Source organism: Microtus oregoni, unplaced genomic scaffold (genome assembly GCF_018167655.1).
Source record: "Microtus oregoni isolate MIOR12 unplaced genomic scaffold, Mior012 000016F_ref0000370, whole genome shotgun sequence".
Lineage (NCBI taxonomy): Eukaryota > Metazoa > Chordata > Mammalia > Rodentia > Cricetidae > Microtus > Microtus oregoni.
The window spans coordinates 18,888,063-18,905,848 of NW_024543075.1; the positions used below are offsets into that span (position 1 = coordinate 18,888,063).

Below are 17,786 nucleotides of genomic sequence, written 5' to 3' on the forward strand. Positions count from 1 at the left end.
ATTAAATAGAGACAAGCTTTCCTGGTTAGCAGGACTTCCTTTTGTGTGAGTGTCTTCCTGGTGTTCTTCTGCAAGGTTCTTCCCTCCCTTGTGTCTGTTCCCGCTAGCTGTACTCTGTCTCAGACAACACATAACTGAAGCTTCATCTTGACTTGCAGCCAAAGTGATTATTCACCAGACACTTAGTGTCTTGGAAGACATTGTAGAGAATATCTCTGGCGAATCTACCAAGTCCCGACAGATCTGCTACCAGTCACTGCAGGAGTCTGTTCAGGTCTCCCTGGCCCTCTTTCCAGCCTTTATCCATCAGTCAGGTAAGAATTAGCTCGTGGATGGATGGTGTTCGTAAGAGCCAGAGTACCCGCTTAGATCTGTAGGACATGCTAAGTCAGAGCAAGCCAGCCTGGACTTTGCTCAGTGAAGGGAAGCATAAAGGCAAAGGTGTGCTGTCATTGGAGAGTCTGGAAAGATGAGCAGAGTTGATGTGTCAGTGTTACTGTCACCAACCAGTACTGCTCTGTCACTCTGAATGTGCTTGTCTGGCTCTGCTGAGAGCCTTTACAGTGGCCTTGTCAGTGTTAGACAGCAGGGGCTTTGTAGCTTAGATGCACTGATGGCGTCCTGTAAGCACTTTGTGTCCCATGCAATCTGGTTATGGAACCACACTAACCAGAATGATTAAATTCGTTTAGTAGCCCAGGGTAGTGTGACCTGAGTGCTACATCATCATCTACTTTAGCCACTTAACCTTGACCTACTACAGGGATGATTGGTTTTAGAGAGAAATGCCAAGACATTCAGGTGTTGACCCAGTTGGATAATTTCTTGGATATGAACACAAAGTGGTTCATTTTCAGTGAGAATGCTGACCATGCGGGTTTGCAGGACAGTACGCTGGGCTTCAAGATAAGACAACTCCATTTCCTGCCGTGAGCAATCAGGCAAACATTCCTAGGACCAGAGCCATGTTCTCAGCAGGCTCTTAATCATTTTCCACTTTCCGTCATTGGCTCTGATGGTGTCGGGGACGTTTCTTCCAGTGGGATGCATTAGAGAGAGATGATGGTGCAGACTGCAAAGGAAAATTGATCAAGCTGTGGGTGCATTAGTCCCTGTGCACATGGTGTTGACCGTTTGCTTTGTCCTTCGTTTAGACGTGACCGATGAGATGCTGAGCTTCTTCCTCACCTTGTTCCGAGGCCTTAGAGTACAGATGGGTGTGCCTTTCACTGAGCAGATCATCCAGACTTTCCTCAACATGTTTACCAGGTAACCACATACCTGCTACCCAGGCCTTTCAGAGTCTGGACCAGCCTGGCAGCAAAATGCAGGACTTTCTGCTCCTTTTCCTCACTTGCTACAAGAATTGGTTGTTGAGTTTTTCTGTGGTTTTCTTTTGCCTGCAGAGAACAGTTGGCTGAAAGCATCCTGCATGAAGGCAGCACTGGCTGCCGGGTGGTGGAAAAGTTCCTGAAGATCCTACAGGTGGTAGTGCAGGAGCCTGGCCAGGTGTTCAAGCCCTTCCTCCCTAGCATTATTGCACTGTGCATGGAACAGGTGTACCCCATCATTGCTGAGGTAGGTGGAGCCAGGGAGATCCCTGTGGTACCTCCTGACTGGGAGGGAGGGAAATTGCCTTGTGTTTAGATCTCACTTGTGAGTTCTTTCAGTACTCTTGTAAATAATTTTTTGTGGTCTCTCCTCCCTCCAAGGAAAGGATACATTGTGCATACACACACACACACACACACACACACACACACACACACACGAATAATTAATAAAAAGAATAAATGTTTCTGGATACTTAGGGCTTTTAAATGCACCTCACTTGTAGCTGGAGAGGTAGCTCAGCAGTTAGTGCGTACCGCTCTTCCAGAGACCCCTCTTTCTCTCCCTCTCCTGTAAATAGTCTTTTTGGATGCCTCTTCCCAAGAAAGAATGCTTTCAACTTGGTAGTCTTATAAAAGCAAATTCTTGCTGACAATTCAGGTAGAGCTCTTAGTGGTCTAGGAAAGTAAAAGGATAGGTACTAACTGCAAGACCCAGATTAAGTACAGATGCAGCTTGAATGTTACAGCAATGTTTAGGGAAATAGGAACTGATCTCGAAGCTGTCCCACAGCCAAAGTTCAGGGTGCTGGGTTTTGAGAAACACATGACTGTGCAACTGACAGTCACAGAATTCCACAGCAGTGTTGGAATAATGTGGCTAGTATGCTCGCTGGTAACTTGGACATTTGGGTTTAAGTTAGGAAATTATGCTTCAGTAACCCCTGCTCTCTCAGCATCCTGATGCTGGCTTAGGAAAAGGAGCCACACTCAGGCAGCAATTAGCGCATTTAACATCCACTGGGAGGCCTTTAGATTTCTCGATTCCTAAGGGCTCTTCAGACTTGCGTCTCTTGGGTAACAGGCTGCTTTCAGGGTGTCTTGCTTTTGTTAGCCTCTGGGGTTGCTTAAAGCTAGCAGGTTAGCCAGCATACCGCCTGCATCCTGGGAGAGGAAGATAGGAACAATCCAACTGTCTAGTTTCTGAATAGAAAAATGGACATTTTCATTGTCTTTGCCCCTTGTGGCCCTTCTTCTGAGTGTTTAAGTTTAGTGATCTGTTAGAAAGAGCTTCCTGGTACTCATCTTTTATGGTTTTTCAAGACAGGGTTTCACTGTAGTTTTAGAGCCTGTCCTGGAACTAGCTCTTGTAGACCAGGCTGGCCTCGAACTTACAGAGATCCGCTTGCCTCTGCCTCCCGAGTGCTGGGATTAAAGGTATGCACCACCACCTCCCGGCCCCTCCCGGCCCCTGGCACTCATTTTAACGTTGTCTCATGTGTAGGCCTATCTCTTGAAGCACTGCTGGATGAACTGCCCCCTCTAAGGGGTGGACCTTCTGCACAGGAAGTGGCAGAAGTGTGGGTGGGATGTGAATACTGGCTACTATCTGGTGGCTTTTGGGCTCCTTTGGTGGCCTACACTGGCCAGGAGGCCCCCAGGCTGCATGAAGGAAAAGTATAGTGCCTTGTGGCTGTCTCTATAGCGCCCGTCACCTGACGTGAAGGCTGAGCTGTTTGAGCTCCTCTTTCGGACACTCCATCACAACTGGCGGTACTTCTTCAAGTCAACTGTCCTGGCTAGTGTGCAGAGGGGCATTGCTGAGGAGCAGATGGACAATGAACCCCAGTTCAGTGCCATCATGCAGGTAAGGGGGAAGGGCTTGCCGGTGATACTTCAGTGTGCTGAGAGCAAGTGGGCCTTTTCTGGGTGCTGCCTGCATCCTTGGCCCATGTCCCTCGGGTTCTTCTAGCTATATGGCCCACTTCCAACCTGGCCCTTCAGCATGTGTGGGGTCGACACTGAGCTTTGCCCTGTTAGTTTCTTGGAGCTTCAATCTCTTCCTCTGTAAAGTAAGGTCAGTACTGCTACTGTCATACACTTCCCGTGAGATAAACAACATAGTGTACATCAAGGACACGACACCAGTGGATGTGTGCTAAATGTCCGCTCCCTTCATTTGAGAGCAGTACAAGGAGGAATCTGTTGGACATGGTGACACATGTATTTCTAGCCCTTGGAACACTTGAAGGCTAAGGCAGGGTGACAAGTTCTCCCTGATCCTTACTTACAGGACACTTGACAAGCTAGGAGTCTCTGGAGAGCCCAGCAACCTGCATTTGGAAAGGGCATTCTGGCTCCTACCATAATGCCCTGTTCAGGGCTTGAGCTTGGTGTGTGCTAGTATTTGCTCCTCGAAGCTTTATCTGTGTTTGTAGACATCTTTGACTGAGGACTGCTCTCTCACTTGGGACTTAGAAAAGTCCCTTTGAAAGAGCATCATAGTTTGGCAGTTCCTTATAATGTTATATATGTGGCTGAACATATGATCTTGCAGTCTAAATGACAGCGTGTGTTCATACACCTGTTCACAGATGTTTGTGTCCCCAAGCAACCCAAATATTTACTAGCTGTGAATGCATAAACCCAGTGGCAAAGATGGGCTATTTATTACTCATCTAATAGTAGAAATAAAGAATATACTACTACAGTGGAAATGAACATATGCTATACAAGGTGAAAAAAGCCAGAAGAAAGGCTCCGCCCTGTCCCACAACCCATCGGATGGCATGGAAAAGACAAAAGGGCAAGAATGGAAAATGAGCAGGGTTCGCCAGCACAGGTAGAGTTATTGTGAGGAGACGTTTCACACCAAGGGGAATGCCTTACATACACCTTCATGGTGATGGTGCTCTGTGTTGATCCAGGTCCTGCAGCACCATAGTTTCTCTCTAGCTTCAGAAAGCTTGGCGTTAAGGAATAGATCCCATTACTGCAGCAGTGATGACAAGATTCCTTGCACAGCCACGCAAACCAGGGATGGAATAGCCACTTAACTATAGGCTGCCAGCCTCCCTTGCCCCAGTGATCCCTTTGTATTGCAGTGGGGAATTTTGTGTTAGGGCTGTGTGTTTCAGTTTGCTCTTGAACTGGTCACTTTTCCTCCTAGATGTTGTGAGGCAGTTTACAGATGTGCTATTGCTCAGCCCCAAAGCAGATGCAGTGATTGAGAAGGAACCTCTGAGGATTTGAGGCCTGTGAGGCAAGGGCGCTAAGGAGCGCTAGAATCCCTGTAGAGGATCGCCTGGACAGGCAGGCAGGCAGGCAGTGCTGTCTGCTCAAATTGCTCAAGGATTTGACTAGTATGGGTGTCTTACTTCAAAGACGGACTCTTGAAGAGATTGTAGTATAGTGGTTCTCAACCTTCCCAACACTGTAACCCTTTAATACAGTCCTCATGTTGTGGTGACCCTCCACTATAAAATGTATTGCTACCTCATAACTAATTTGCTACTGTTATGAATTGTAAGGTGAATATATATGCAATCCTATGTGGGTCATGACCCACGCACAGGTTGACAATGCTGTTCTAGAGTTTTCTTTTAAAAAGTATTAAATGAGACCAAAATAAGAAGTGAGGCCCATGGGAAGACACAGGTGCTAAGATATTAAGAGTTACATTACAGAGGTCTGCCCTAATGGGCAGAATTGAGACTGGTACGAGGAGCTGCATAGCATTGATTCTGGCATAAGGTAGAGGCCCTGGAGGGGTTGGGTCTGAGGGAGTTTAAGTCCTGCTTTTTAAATAGTAGTCTTACTCCCCAGGCTTTTGGACAGTCCTTTCTTCAGCCCGACATCCACCTGTTCAAACAAAATCTCTTCTACTTGGAGACTCTGAACACCAAGCAGAAACTATACCACAAAGTAAGTGCCTTTCTCTCCTGGGAGGTTCCTCCTCATCTTGGAGTTCTGGGCTAAGTCTAACTCCCTTGAGTCTGCCTGGGAAGTACTTTGGGGAACACTCTGACCCTGGGTGGCCCCAGTCTGAGTAGGCCTCCTGGCCCATGCTCCTGTTCCTCTGCTTACAGAAGATCTTCCGGACCACCATGCTGTTCCAGTTTGTGAATGTACTGCTCCAGGTCCTGGTTCACAAGTCTCATGACCTTCTACAAGAGGAGATTGGCATCGCCATTTACAACATGGCTTCTGTCGACTTTGATGGCTTCTTTGCAGCCTTTCTTCCAGAGTTCCTGACCAGCTGTGATGGTGTGGATGCCAATCAGAAAAATGTGCTGGGACGAAATTTCAAGATGGATCGGGTGAGGAAAAAAGGCCAAGCCACAAGGGAACATGTGTGTGGGTTGGTGACCCTGTTGTCTGACTGTTGAGGTGCCTTTCTAGATGTGGGCATGGTTATACCCACGGATATACCTGAGTAACGTGACGCTGTTGTTGGGTGTGGAGGGCGTACTCTCTTCTCTGAACTTGGCTTGTGTAGCTCACGTGTTCTTTGTCTCCGCCATTGAGGCCACAGAACCTGGCCTCAGCAAGCCACACATCTTAACTTCTTTGTCCACCTCCCTCACTCCCTCAACACACATCTGCCTGCCACAGGGCTCACATACTTAGTGGTCTAGAAGACAACATACAGCCTCTCTGCCCTGACTTTCAGGCAGACTAAAAAGGTTGATACAGCTTTGGGTCTCCAGAGATGGCCCTGTTGCTTGGCTACCTGGATTTTTCCTGTCACTCTTCACAACACAGCACTGGCATAGCTCAGACTCATCAAAGGAGCCTCACAGTGCTCACCCTCTGTGCTAATGAGACCTCAGGGGAAGTCACTGGGGAGAGATGGGGCAGCTGGGGTGCTGATTTCTGCTGTCAAGCTCTGTACTGTCCTCTCTCTGCGTCAGGTAGCTGGAGCTCTCCCTGATCTTTGCGTGGTAGGCCATCTTTGGAATTTGCAAAAGAAAGTTCTTTAGGGAAACCTTTTTCTTCTTTGGAAGAAGCACTGCTCCTCCTGTCCCCTTGGGTGGAGAAGTGAGAACTTTTCTCTGTCTTGGTGCTCTTTACTTCTGTGCTGGAACAGCCATACTGGGCTCAAGTTTATGACCATTGTGCCCCCTCATTTGTCATGTGCCTTAGGGAAGCTTTCTTAGACTCACCTCCTTTTTTGTGTCTTAGAATTGTCCTTTCTTGGGGGGATCTGACTTTTTCTCTCTTTCAACCACTTGAATGGTTTTTCTTTGGTTTTTCTATAGACCAGCTCTTAACATCTCATGGTTGCTTTGTAGTGCCATCAGCATTGGCTAATGCAGTGGGTTCCAAATCTAGTTGCTCAGCAGACTCCTGGGATGCATACTGAAAATGGATGATAGTTTCCACCAGGTATTCTGTTTGGGAGCTGAAAATGGATGATAGTTTCCACCAGGTATTCTGTTTGGGAGCTGCTGATTGAAGAGATGCTGCTTGGTTGGTTTTTGACTTGGTTTGGTTTGGGTATTCTGAAGTGAGGTCGCAGTGTAGCCTTTGCTGGACTTGGTGATTCCCCATCCCTACCCCCTCTGCACAGGGTCTTTCTTTGGCCTGAAACTTACTGTATAGGTCAGGATGGCCTCAAACTCATAGAGACCCTCCTGCCTCTGCCTCCTGAGGACTGGGATTAAAGGTGAACACTACCAGGCCCTGTGCCCTGTGCTGTTCTTCAGGATGAAACTAATCACACTTTCCATGTGGTCTTCTGTTCATTCACCATGCTGCCAGGCACCGGTCCCTGCTTCCATGCAGGCTTTTGTTGAAGACAGGCTGTGCTGTTTTTTGTTTTGTTTTGTTTTATAAGCCACGCTGTTGCTGGCACTTCCTGCTCTTCCAAGCACTTTTTGTTTTTTGTTTGTTTGTTTGTTTGTTTGTTTATTTATTTAAGATTTCTGCCTCCTCCCCGCCACCGCCTCCCATTTCCCTCCCCCTTCCCCAATCAAGTCCCCCTCCCTTGTCAGCCCAAAGAGCAATCAGGGTTCCCTGCCCTGTGGGAAGTCCAAGGACCACCCACCTCCATCCAGGTCTAGCAAGGTGAACATCCAAACTGCCTAGGCTCCCACAAAGCCAGTACGTGCAGTAGGATCAAAAACCTATTGCCATTGTTCTTGAGTTCTCAGTAGTCCTCATTGTCCACTATGTTCAGCGAGTCCGGTTTTATCCCATGATTTTTCAGACCCAGGCCAGCTGGCCTTGGTGAGTTCCCGATAGAACATCCCCATTGTCTCAGTGTGTGGGTGCACCCCTCGCGGTCCTGAGTTCCTTGCTCGTGCTCCGTCTCCTTCTGCTCCTGATTTGGACCTTGAGATTTCTGTCCGGTGCTCCAATGTGGGTCTCTGTCTCTGTCTCCTTTCATCGCCTGATGAAGGTTAATATTCAGGAGGATGCCTATATGTTTTTCTTTGGGTTCACCTTCTTATTTAGCTTCTCTAGGATCACGAATTATAGGCTCAATGTCCTTTATTTATGGTTAGAAACCAAATATGAGTGAGTACATCCCATGTTACTCTTTTTGGGTCTGGCTTACCTCACTCAGGATAGTGTTTTCTATTTCCGTCCATTTGTATGCAAAATTTAAGAAATCATTGTTTTTTACTGCTGAGTAGTACTCTAATATGTATATATTCCATATTTTCTTCATCCATTCTTACATTGAAGGGCATCTCGGTTGTTCCCAGGTTCTGGCTATTACAAACAATACTGCTATGAACATAGTTGAGCATATACTTTTGTTGTATGATAGGGCATGTCTTGGGTATGTTCCCAAGAGTGGTATTGCTGGGTCCAGGGGTAGGTTGATCCCGAATTTCCTGAGAAACCGCCACACTTTGCTTTCCAAAGTGGTTGCACAAGTTTGCATTCCCACCAGCAATGGATGAGTGTACCCCTTTCTCCACATCCTCTCCAGCAAAGGCTATCATTGGTGTTTTTTATTTTAGCCATTCTGACAGGTGTAAGATGGTATCTTAAAGTTGTCTTGATTTGCATTTCCCTGATCGCTAAGGAAGTTGAGCATGATCTTAAGTGTCTTTTGGCCATTTGAACTTCTTCTGTTGAGAATTCTTTGTTCAGCTCAGTGCCCCATTTTATAATTGGGTTGATTAGCCTTTTACGGTCTAGTTTCTTGAGTTCTTTATATATTTTGGAGATCAGACCTTTGTCAGTTGCAGGGTTGGTGAAGATCTTCTCCCAGTCAGTGGGTTGCCTTTTTGTCTTAGTGACAGTGTCCTTTGCTTTACAGAAGCTTCTTAGTCTCAGGAGGTTCCATTTATTCAATGAGGCCCTTAATGTTTGTGCTGCTGGGGTTATATGTAGAAAGTGGTCTCCTGTGCCCATGTGTTGTAGAGTACTTCCCACTTTCTCTTCTATTAGGTTCAGTGTGTTCGGACTGATAATGAGGTCTTTAATCCATTTGGACTTGAGTTTTGTGCATGGTGATAGATATGGATCTATTTTCATTCTTCTACAGATTGACATCCAGTTTTGCCAGCACAATTTGTTGAAGATGCTCTCTTTTTTTCCATTGTATACTTTTAGCTCCTTTATCGAAAATCAGGTGTTCATAGGTTTGTGGGTTAAAGTCGGGGTCTTCTATTCGATTCCATTGGTCGACTTCTCTGTTTTTATGCCAATACCAAGCTGTTTTCAATACTGTAGCTCTGTAATTGAGTTTGAAGTCAGGGATGGTAATGCCTCCAGACGATCCTTTATTGTATAAGATTGTTTTGGCTATCCTGGGTTTTTTGTTTTTCCATATAAAGTTGATTATTGTGTTCTCCAGATCTGTGAAGAATTTTGATGGGATTTTGATGGGGATTCCAGGCACCTTTTGAAGTGCAACTATTAGCTTCATTTTGTAGATGGCCTATGCTTAGAAGGCCTAGTAATGGGTAGTTATTGAACTTGGAAGTAGTGGAGATGTGGAATAGTATCTGAACTGGTTGTTTGTTCGAGAACAGGCAGTATGATTGATCTGAGGGTCAGCCACAGAAGTGCTGACCAGACCAGCTAAGGCAAGACAGGCAGTGTCTTTGGCCATGCAGGAAGGACTCTATGATATGGGTCATCAAAGGCTGGCCTAGGGGAAGGAGAGGGCAGAGGAGCAGCCAGGCTGGTTCTGTAACACACGTCCCGTGCACCCTCCCCACCACAACCCGGGTCCAACTGTCAAGACCTACATTGCAGGCTGTGGTATAGGCCTGCATTGCTGTGGAGCCCTGAAGAAGAATTTTTGCATGTTTCCCCCACCCAACCGTATACCTTGCCTGGAACTTGGAATCTTATTAAATGTTTGCATAGAGCCAAAAGCACAGGTGTGGGGGCAGCTAAGTTTGGTGGGTGGGTAGTTAGGAGTCTGGTGGACCTTCAAGAGCCAGGCTTCAGCTCTGCCCTGCCTTTCAGGACCTGCCCTCGTTCACCCAGAGTGTACACAGACTGGTAAATGACCTTCGTTACTACCGACTCTGCAACGACAGCCTGCCCCCTGGCACTGTGAAGCTCTAGGAACACCTGCTTGCCTTCCTGGCTGCTCACTGCCCCAGGGATGTGCCTGCTGCCACCGCCACCTACACCACCTGCACCTGTGCCACAGACATCTGTGACAAGCCTTGGTCACTCTATGGATGATCATGCCCTGAGCAAGTGGCCTGCCTTTGCCCTCTTCTGCTGCCACCAACACAGCAGGCTTTGGGGTCCATTTGGCATTGGTAGAGTTTCCAGGCATTTGGAGCAGGCAGAGGGTCTTGTGGCCGAATGCCCAGGAGGCACCCAGAGATCCTGCAGCGTGGTCCATACAGATCATGTGTATATCAATCCTGAGTTAGAATCGCCAAGGACCGCTTACGACAGTGCCACCTTCTCACCATTCCACCTCCCGACCCCTCCTGGCCCAGCCAGCCCAGGAGAAACTCGACATCAGAACTGTTTGTGTCGAGCCTCCTGCCCTCCGATTGCCTTGAAGTCTCTGCTCTTTGTCAGAGATTCGCGAAGACTCGCAGTTTTTTGTTCATTTTCTCATCATTCCATTGTGATACTAAGAAGCTTAATGGATAAATAAAATGCTTAAGTTGTTGTTATATAAACTCTAGTTACGGGGCATCTTTCCACCTGAGCCTCAAGGCCAGGGTCCAGTTGCTCACTATGGAGTCAACAGTCGAACTCTGTGTGGTGCTGAGGCCCAAGTTATGTCTTGGGGGAATAGTGAGAGGAGGTCTAACTGCCATGGACTCCTGGATATTGTCTTCCTCAGACTACCTACAGAAGCTTGCTCAAGGCTTGGAGATCATTCTCCATGACAGTGACCCTGTGGTAGAGGCAGGCATGCATCCTGAGCCTGTCTTGCTGCCAAATCCGTAACCCTTTCTCCCAGCCCTGCACCTCCATGTGCTAAGCCCAGGCTCTGGCTCCTTCCTTCCAGAGAGTAGATCCCTTCCGGAGATGCACAATTAGAGCCGTCCCTCAGGGAACAAAGCTTCACCTGAGGTGCCAAGAGGGCAAGGTCTGTATGGGTCAACGTAGAAGGAGACAGCTGTGTGAGGCCTTGCCCTGCCATCCATATGTGGACACTCCTGGTCTTAAGATGAAAAAGATTACTGTTACTGTTTGGGGTGACTCAGTGGCCGGATCAGGTAGCAAAACACACACCTGGCCAGGGAGATTCACTTGTAAGTGAGTATAAGGTCCGAATTTCTGAGAAATTGGGGCAGTGGTGGTTTTATAAACTGCCATTTTATTAATTACTTTTTACACACTAAGGTAGTATGATTGTTCCTCATCAACATTCTACAAAACGTGCTTGTCACAGCAGGCGGTGCTTCATTACGGGGATCGCCATCACTATAATTTTTTTTAATAAAGATACTCAGTGTGTATGATTGCGTGTGTGCGTGCACATGTACCATGGTGCATGTGTGGAGAGGTCAGAGGGCAACGTTGTGGGTCATTCTCTCCTACACCTATGGGGATCCTGGGGTTGGAACTCAGGTCATCAGACTGCAGCCATCTTCACTGCTTCTCTGTAACATAAGCCATAGCGCTTGGGGTGCCTAATCATGGTTGTCAACTTGATTGTAAAGTGAGAAGTGCTCAGGAAATTTATAAAACACACTGGACTACCTCAGAGGCAACCCCCCCCACCACCACCACCACCACAGTATAGTGGTACCAGGCCCTAGGCAGGGTGCCCTGATGTAGTGAGAAGAAAGAGGAGGGGATGGTAGTTTAACCATTTTCTTTCTGCTTCCTGCTCACCATGCAGTGAGCAGCTCTGCTGTACATACCTGATGCCTTGCTGTTTGCCTTACACAGGCCCAGAGCCCTAAAGGAAGTGGCCCAAGTGCAAGAAGCTTTGAAACACTGAGGTCTTTCCTCTCTGCTATTTTTCCTAGGTGTTTCCCAGAGCTGTGTGAAGTGTGCCTGGTCTGTTGCCTTCTGTTAGATTCCAACACAGAATTTCTGGAACAGATCCCAGGCCTACAGTTGCTATCCCGGGACCTGCTTCCTCCTGAGGGAAAGGACAGAAGGTAGACAGCAGAGCTGCAGGTGTCTACATAGACGGCTCCTGGGATTGTCTGTACAGCCGAACACCTGATGTCATCCATATCATGACATGTCTGTGGGGCAGCTGAGATGTGTAGGACTCCGATGTGAGTCATAGAAGGCTGGCCTAGGAGAAGGCAGAGGAGCAGCTAGGCTGGTGCTCTAATTCTTCCATTCCCCCCATCTCCCCTCTCCCCCCCAACCTGCAAGAACCTACATTGATGAGTTTGGTGGGTGGGTAGTTCTGCCTCTCAGGACCTGTATGAAGGGATAGGAGCAGAAAGCATTTAGCTGGCTCTTGGGACTTTCACACAATTCTGATAGATGACCACATTGCTTTCCAAAGGCCTCCGTGAGCCAGGTGCTAGGCTGCCTGAGAAGGCTCTAGAGGTCAGAGAGAGAGAGAAGCAATGTTCCCCAGGACCTCAAAGCCAACAGATTGCTTCAGGTATGGTGGTGGGAAGGGATGAAGATGGGGCAGGTATATCAAGGACTAGGGCATGTCATCATAGATAACATCCAAGTGGGTCCAGAGTAGAGCCGACTTCATAGAGAGGTTGGAGAGGCAGAGGGGTGACAGCATCTCTAGGTTAAAAAACGGGCTAAAGCTGGGTGAGGATAATATAGGGAGCCGGGAAGCTTTGGTGGAGTTATGAATGAGTCTTGTTATCCCCTACTGAGGCTTCTCAGTAGTAATTCTAGGACAACGCTGCAAGACACAAGGAAGTGAAACCCCTAGCTGGCTCCGTGTCATCCTTTCCACTGCTAGAGCGTGGGGGCAGACAGTGGCGGGCAGTGTAGTGTGCCTTGCATTCAACATGTTGGTGAATGTGGTCTGGTCACCGAGTCTGCTCCTCCCTGTTCACCTCCTCCTTTGTGCTCCTCCTTCACCCTGTCCTCTGGTGTCATTGGTGCAGAGGAGATGGGGTGGGGAGGTGGAGGTTGGCCTGTGTTCTCAGCCCTCCTCATGGTACTTGGTCTGGAGCAAGGGCCTCAAATTTTTGAGTGGGTGAAAAATTTTCAGACTCATCCAAATGCTGCTTTCCCCACAGGAAGCAACAGCAGAGGGGCCTTCTGACTAATCTCAGCATAACGAGTTGTCCTTGGAGCAGGGCCTCACCTTTCTGAGCTCCTCGGGGAGGGCGCTCAAGTGCAGCTCTTGACTCAAGGGCTCTTCCTCTCTTCCTGCCTCCCAGTACTTGGAACTGCCTTTAAAAGCCTTGTTAATTAATTGGCTGGTGCCCTTGGAATTGGGGAGGGGGTTGATGATGGACCTGGGAAAGCTAGCTCCAGAATCAGCTGTGGGCCCTCATGGGAGGGCCATTCAGGTAGAGTGGGAGCCATAAAGTCAGTGATTTAAATGATAGGGGCAAACATTTTGGAAATGGGTAGATTTTCCTTTTTTTTTTTTTTTTTTTTTTTTTGAGACAGGGTTTCTCTGTAGCTTTGGAGCCTATACTGGAATTAGCTCTTGTAGACCAGGCTTGCCTTGAACACAGAGATCCGCCTACCTCTGTCTCCCTAGTGCTAGGATTAAAGGCATGCACCACCACCTGGCTAGATTTTCTTTTAAAAAATAAGCCTTGTCTCTATTTCTCCTGTATTCAGTATGAAAATATATGTTTGCAGATAAAGAGGAACAGAAATGAGTCTCAAGGGCTTTGACCTGGAACTTAGTGATCCTCCTGCCTCATCCTCTCGAGTGCTGGGGTTACAGTTCTGTATCACCGTTCCTGCTACAGGCGGCCCTTGACACAAAGACACACATCACTGAGCATTCTGTTCTGGTCCCAACCCATTGCTGTCTACAGCGCTCTGTCCTCTGGCAGAGACCGGAGCTGGATACTGTTGTCATCCTTGGAGCTTGGAGTGATAGGGTTCCCAGGTTGTTCGGCTGCCTGCCCACACTGTCTCCCCTGATGGAGCCTTGTGCACTTTATGGGATTGATTCTTGAACTCTGCAAGTCATGGTGACCTTGCTTCCATCTTCTGAAGGACAGAAGGTTCAACTTATGAGCAAGATGCACTCAGCATCTGTGTCCCCTGGGACTTCTGTTATGGAGTCCCCAAAGGCTCCACACTCTTACCGAAGAGACCAGCCCAGGGGTCTGCCTCTTGGAGATGCTGGCTTCCCAGGAGTCCCTGCCTACAGAGCACAGAGTGCTTACAGAGGACGCCGAAGCTTGGGAAGGGGAGTGATGTGCCCCAGGCCATGCAGGCAGTCACTACCTCAGCTTGAGTCATTCTGGACCCTCATTCTTGGTACTGTGCCAGCATTCAACTGGTCTGTTTCCCCAGCCTGGAGAAGCCAGGACCCTCCCAGCTGAGGGGCCTGAGATGTTCATCTGCTCTTGCCAGTTAGTCCCTCGCAGATGTCACCTGTGCTGTGCTGGGTGGTACTGTACACTGCCCTTTCCTTGTCCCCTGCTGGAGTGCCACTGCCTCATGGCCATGCAGAACTACCCTGCTAACACTGCAGGAGTTCCAGGGCTAGGCCTAGCTGAAGGAAGAACAGGAAGCGGGGAACCCCTTTGGGCTCCAGTTTGGCCACACCAGGTTTCATCCCGTGCTTACTGGGCCATATCCTCTCAAGTCATAGAGCCAGTGTGCCCAAGGAGCCTCTGACTTCCTAGTGCATGGCAGGGCTCCGAGGTTGCTGCTGCTGCTGCTGCTGCTGCTTCTGCTTTCCTTGCTGACTTGGAGAGTGATTTGCGAGTGGCCTGGGGACTTGGTAAAGTATGGGGTCCCTAGACCTATCCTGTAGTGGAGTTGGCCTTCTCTCTTGTCATCAGCTCTGGGCGTCCAACCTTACATTTCTTCCCTCAACCAATGGCACAAGTCATAAAGTTGGCACTCACTCACCCTCCATTTCTGGAGACTGTCCAGTACTAGATCAAGAACTAGATATGGGCAGGGACAACACATGACCCCTGGACTCAGGAAGGAGTGACCACAGTAAGTATCCTACTACTGAGCCACCTCCCCAGGACAAGCCATTGAAATACCATGGGCAGCCACAGGTTTGACTTGCACTCTCGTGACCACATGAAGATGTTAGTTCCCAGGGCTCCACAGCTGGAGCCCTGCACAGGTAAGGTGGGTGCCGGCACAAGGAGCAGGAGGGCTTCCTGGGACCGTATCTGTCCTCTCTCCCAGTTCCTGGCCGCTCTGGAGATACTGGGACACTTGGGAGCTTGGGGACACACACCGGCCTGGTTGTAAGTCAGCCTCCAGCAGATGTGGGTTCAAGTGTTGATGCAGTTGTTTCCCAGGTCAGCTCTGAGAAATGGAGCCAGCGCCCCAATTCGTCTCAAAGCCATTCCAAGTAGGAATGATAGCCAGGGTATTCCAAATGATGCTCCACCCAGCCGTGGAAGCACAGTCCAATCTTGGTTACCTCAGGCGGGTCACTTAGGCCCCGTTATTAAATGTAGAGTGGATTCAGGACAATTCCTCTGGATGAGGTGGAAGCCGTATTTACTGGCTGCCATCATTGCTCAGTAAAATGGTCCTGTCAACTCTCACTGGTTTGGCTACAAGTCCAGGGTGTATGAGCCACAGCTGGCAACCTCGGGACTCAGGAGACTCATGACCTTTTTTGATGTCTTAATGTGGTGTTGGTATTTTACTTTTTCCAGTTAGAGTCTGATATATCCTAAAGTGCCTTCAAACTCTGTATTTGAAGATGACCTTGAATTTAATGACCCTCCAGTCTCCACTTCCAAGTGCTGGGATTACAGGTGTGCACCAACACCTCTGGCTTAGTCAGTGCTGGGGATTGAACCCAGCACATTGTATATGTGAGCTATATTCCCAGCAGATTCTTGGTCTGGAGAGAGGTGAAGAGAAGCCCGCTCCAGGCTAGACCCTTGGCCTTATCTCTTGCTTCCCCCTAAGTCCTTCATACATCCACCAGCCTTGGCACTTGGGAGAAGATAGTTTCCTGCTGGGAGGAGTAACTCAGAGACCACAGGTCAGAGGCGTGCACAGCCCCACGGTCAGTGCAGCTGGCTTGATGGCTAGGATTCAGAGGAGGACTGGTCACCATGGCTGTGAGGTGACTGGATGTGGCAGCTGGGTGGCCTTAGTGGCCCAGGGTCAGGGGGAGCATCATTGAGCACCTAGTGAGTGATCGCACTAGAATGTAAACTGGAAGCAGCCTCGCCTGAACATGCAGAGACATGGAGTTGAGGGTGTGGATCAGTGGTCGGGTATGTACTTGGCCCTGGGTTTGACCTCCAGCATCACAGAGACAATGAAATAAAGCACAGCTATGGGCTGGCAGTTCCCACCTGGGGAGGTCAGCAGAACAGCCATTCATCCTCTCATCATGCCTTCCTTCACAGGAGACAGAAGAGGAGCACGTGACTGTTGATAGTGCAGCATGTTGGTGCCCAGAGCTGGCTGATGCATGCACACACTCGTACACACACACACACACACACACACACACACACACCATCTCCATGCTATGAGAGAAGGCTTGAAGTGGAGATGCATTTCACCAGCCTCTGAGGGCACTGCCTGGGCTTATCACGGGACGTCAGGAGGTTGGTCATCCAGCCTTGTTGCAAACAAGATGTTAGATTCTCCTATGACAGCTACCTTTCTGTCATTTCTGATATGAACAACCCAAGGCTGTTTCAGAGGACCCAGTCCTTTATGACTTGAGAATGTGATGGCAATGGGAACGTAATGTTTATCTCTACCATCCGGAAGCAAGAACGGAGGTGGGCAGGGATCATGTACTCCCAAAGACCTCCCCTGGTGACTTGTTTCCTCCAGCTCTGCTCCACCTTCTACGTTTTCAGAAATACCACAGTGCTGTACCAAATACTCAAATCAGGAGCATCCAGGAGGGCATGTAATAGGACCTGTGAATTGGTCCTTGTGAATATGACTTTAGAAGGGCTGGAGAGATGGCTTAGCAGTTAAGAACACTGACTGCTCTTCCAGAGGACCCAGGTTTGAATCCTAGCACCTGTATGGTGGATCACAACTATCTGTGACTCCAGGGAACCTGACTCCCTCTTCTGGCCTCCACAGGCCCTAAGCACACATGTGATACAGACAAACATACAGGCAAGACACCCATACATATCCAAAACAAAAGGATTTCAGAAGAGCTGTGGCTACTCCCTCACCAGGGCGAGCTAGATTGCAACCTCCATGCCTCTCCTGCTCCCCTGGCAGCCCCCACACCGGTGCTCTTCCACTTGGGCTTTGAGGTTTACTGTCCCCTTCTTGCTGTGGGGCCTTACCTGGCCACCAGCAGCTCAACTCCATGGTCATCCTCTTTTGCAGGGTCTCAGCTTAGGGTTAGGCAAACAGCTCCTGTGTCTTAGCCTGCACAACTTTGGACTTACCTGATTGGGGCAATGAAGAGATGACAGACATGTGTACAGAGAAGCTGGGACCAGGAGCTCATGCACTCGAATGGAGTCGCACCAGCGGCTGCCTGGAAGCTCAGTGGGAGCTTAACTGATCTTCATAGGGATTCTCCGAGGTGGGGCAGTCTTGAGTTGTAGAATCCTGGGGGGCGGGTGAGTGCCTGTGCAGATACGGAGGTGGGTACTTTCTGCACACACTGGCAGCACTCCATTCCTCCATGGGGAAGGCCTTCCCATTCCTATGAGGCACTGGGGTCCTTGCTGTGGCTATGCTCCTGTGTTGCTATACACAGCCACTCGGGGCTTCACCTGCCCCCCACACCACTGCCTCCTCTCTCCATTTTTCTCTGCCGGCCTTGGCAGCTCCTGGCCTCCCGCTTTCTTGTCAGGGAAGAGCATGTTCATAGGCTTATTTTGAAGTGAGACCTGAAACAATCCACAGGAGGGCAGGTTCATTTTGGCTCGTGGTTTCAATTTTCAAACCCTGGTCACT

The 17,786-nt window shown here is 48.9% G+C and overlaps 1 protein-coding gene across 2 annotated transcripts in view; it reads left to right on the plus strand.

The window, feature by feature from the left end:
* Positions 1 to 10,447, plus strand: part of Xpo6 (exportin 6) — a 110,332-nt gene extending 99,885 nt beyond the window's left edge. For both annotated transcript variants that reach the window (XM_041666499.1, XM_041666500.1), the window contains 7 exons: positions 159 to 314; positions 1,155 to 1,269; positions 1,407 to 1,578; positions 3,037 to 3,198; positions 5,157 to 5,255; positions 5,420 to 5,650; positions 9,768 to 10,447. In XM_041666499.1, the coding sequence (XP_041522433.1) occupies positions 159 to 314; positions 1,155 to 1,269; positions 1,407 to 1,578; positions 3,037 to 3,198; positions 5,157 to 5,255; positions 5,420 to 5,650; positions 9,768 to 9,869 (1,037 nt within the window). In that variant the 3' untranslated portion in view covers positions 9,870 to 10,447. The remainder of the gene's footprint in view (positions 1 to 158; positions 315 to 1,154; positions 1,270 to 1,406; positions 1,579 to 3,036; positions 3,199 to 5,156; positions 5,256 to 5,419; positions 5,651 to 9,767) is intronic.
* The last annotated feature ends 7,339 nt before the right edge of the window (positions 10,448 to 17,786 follow it).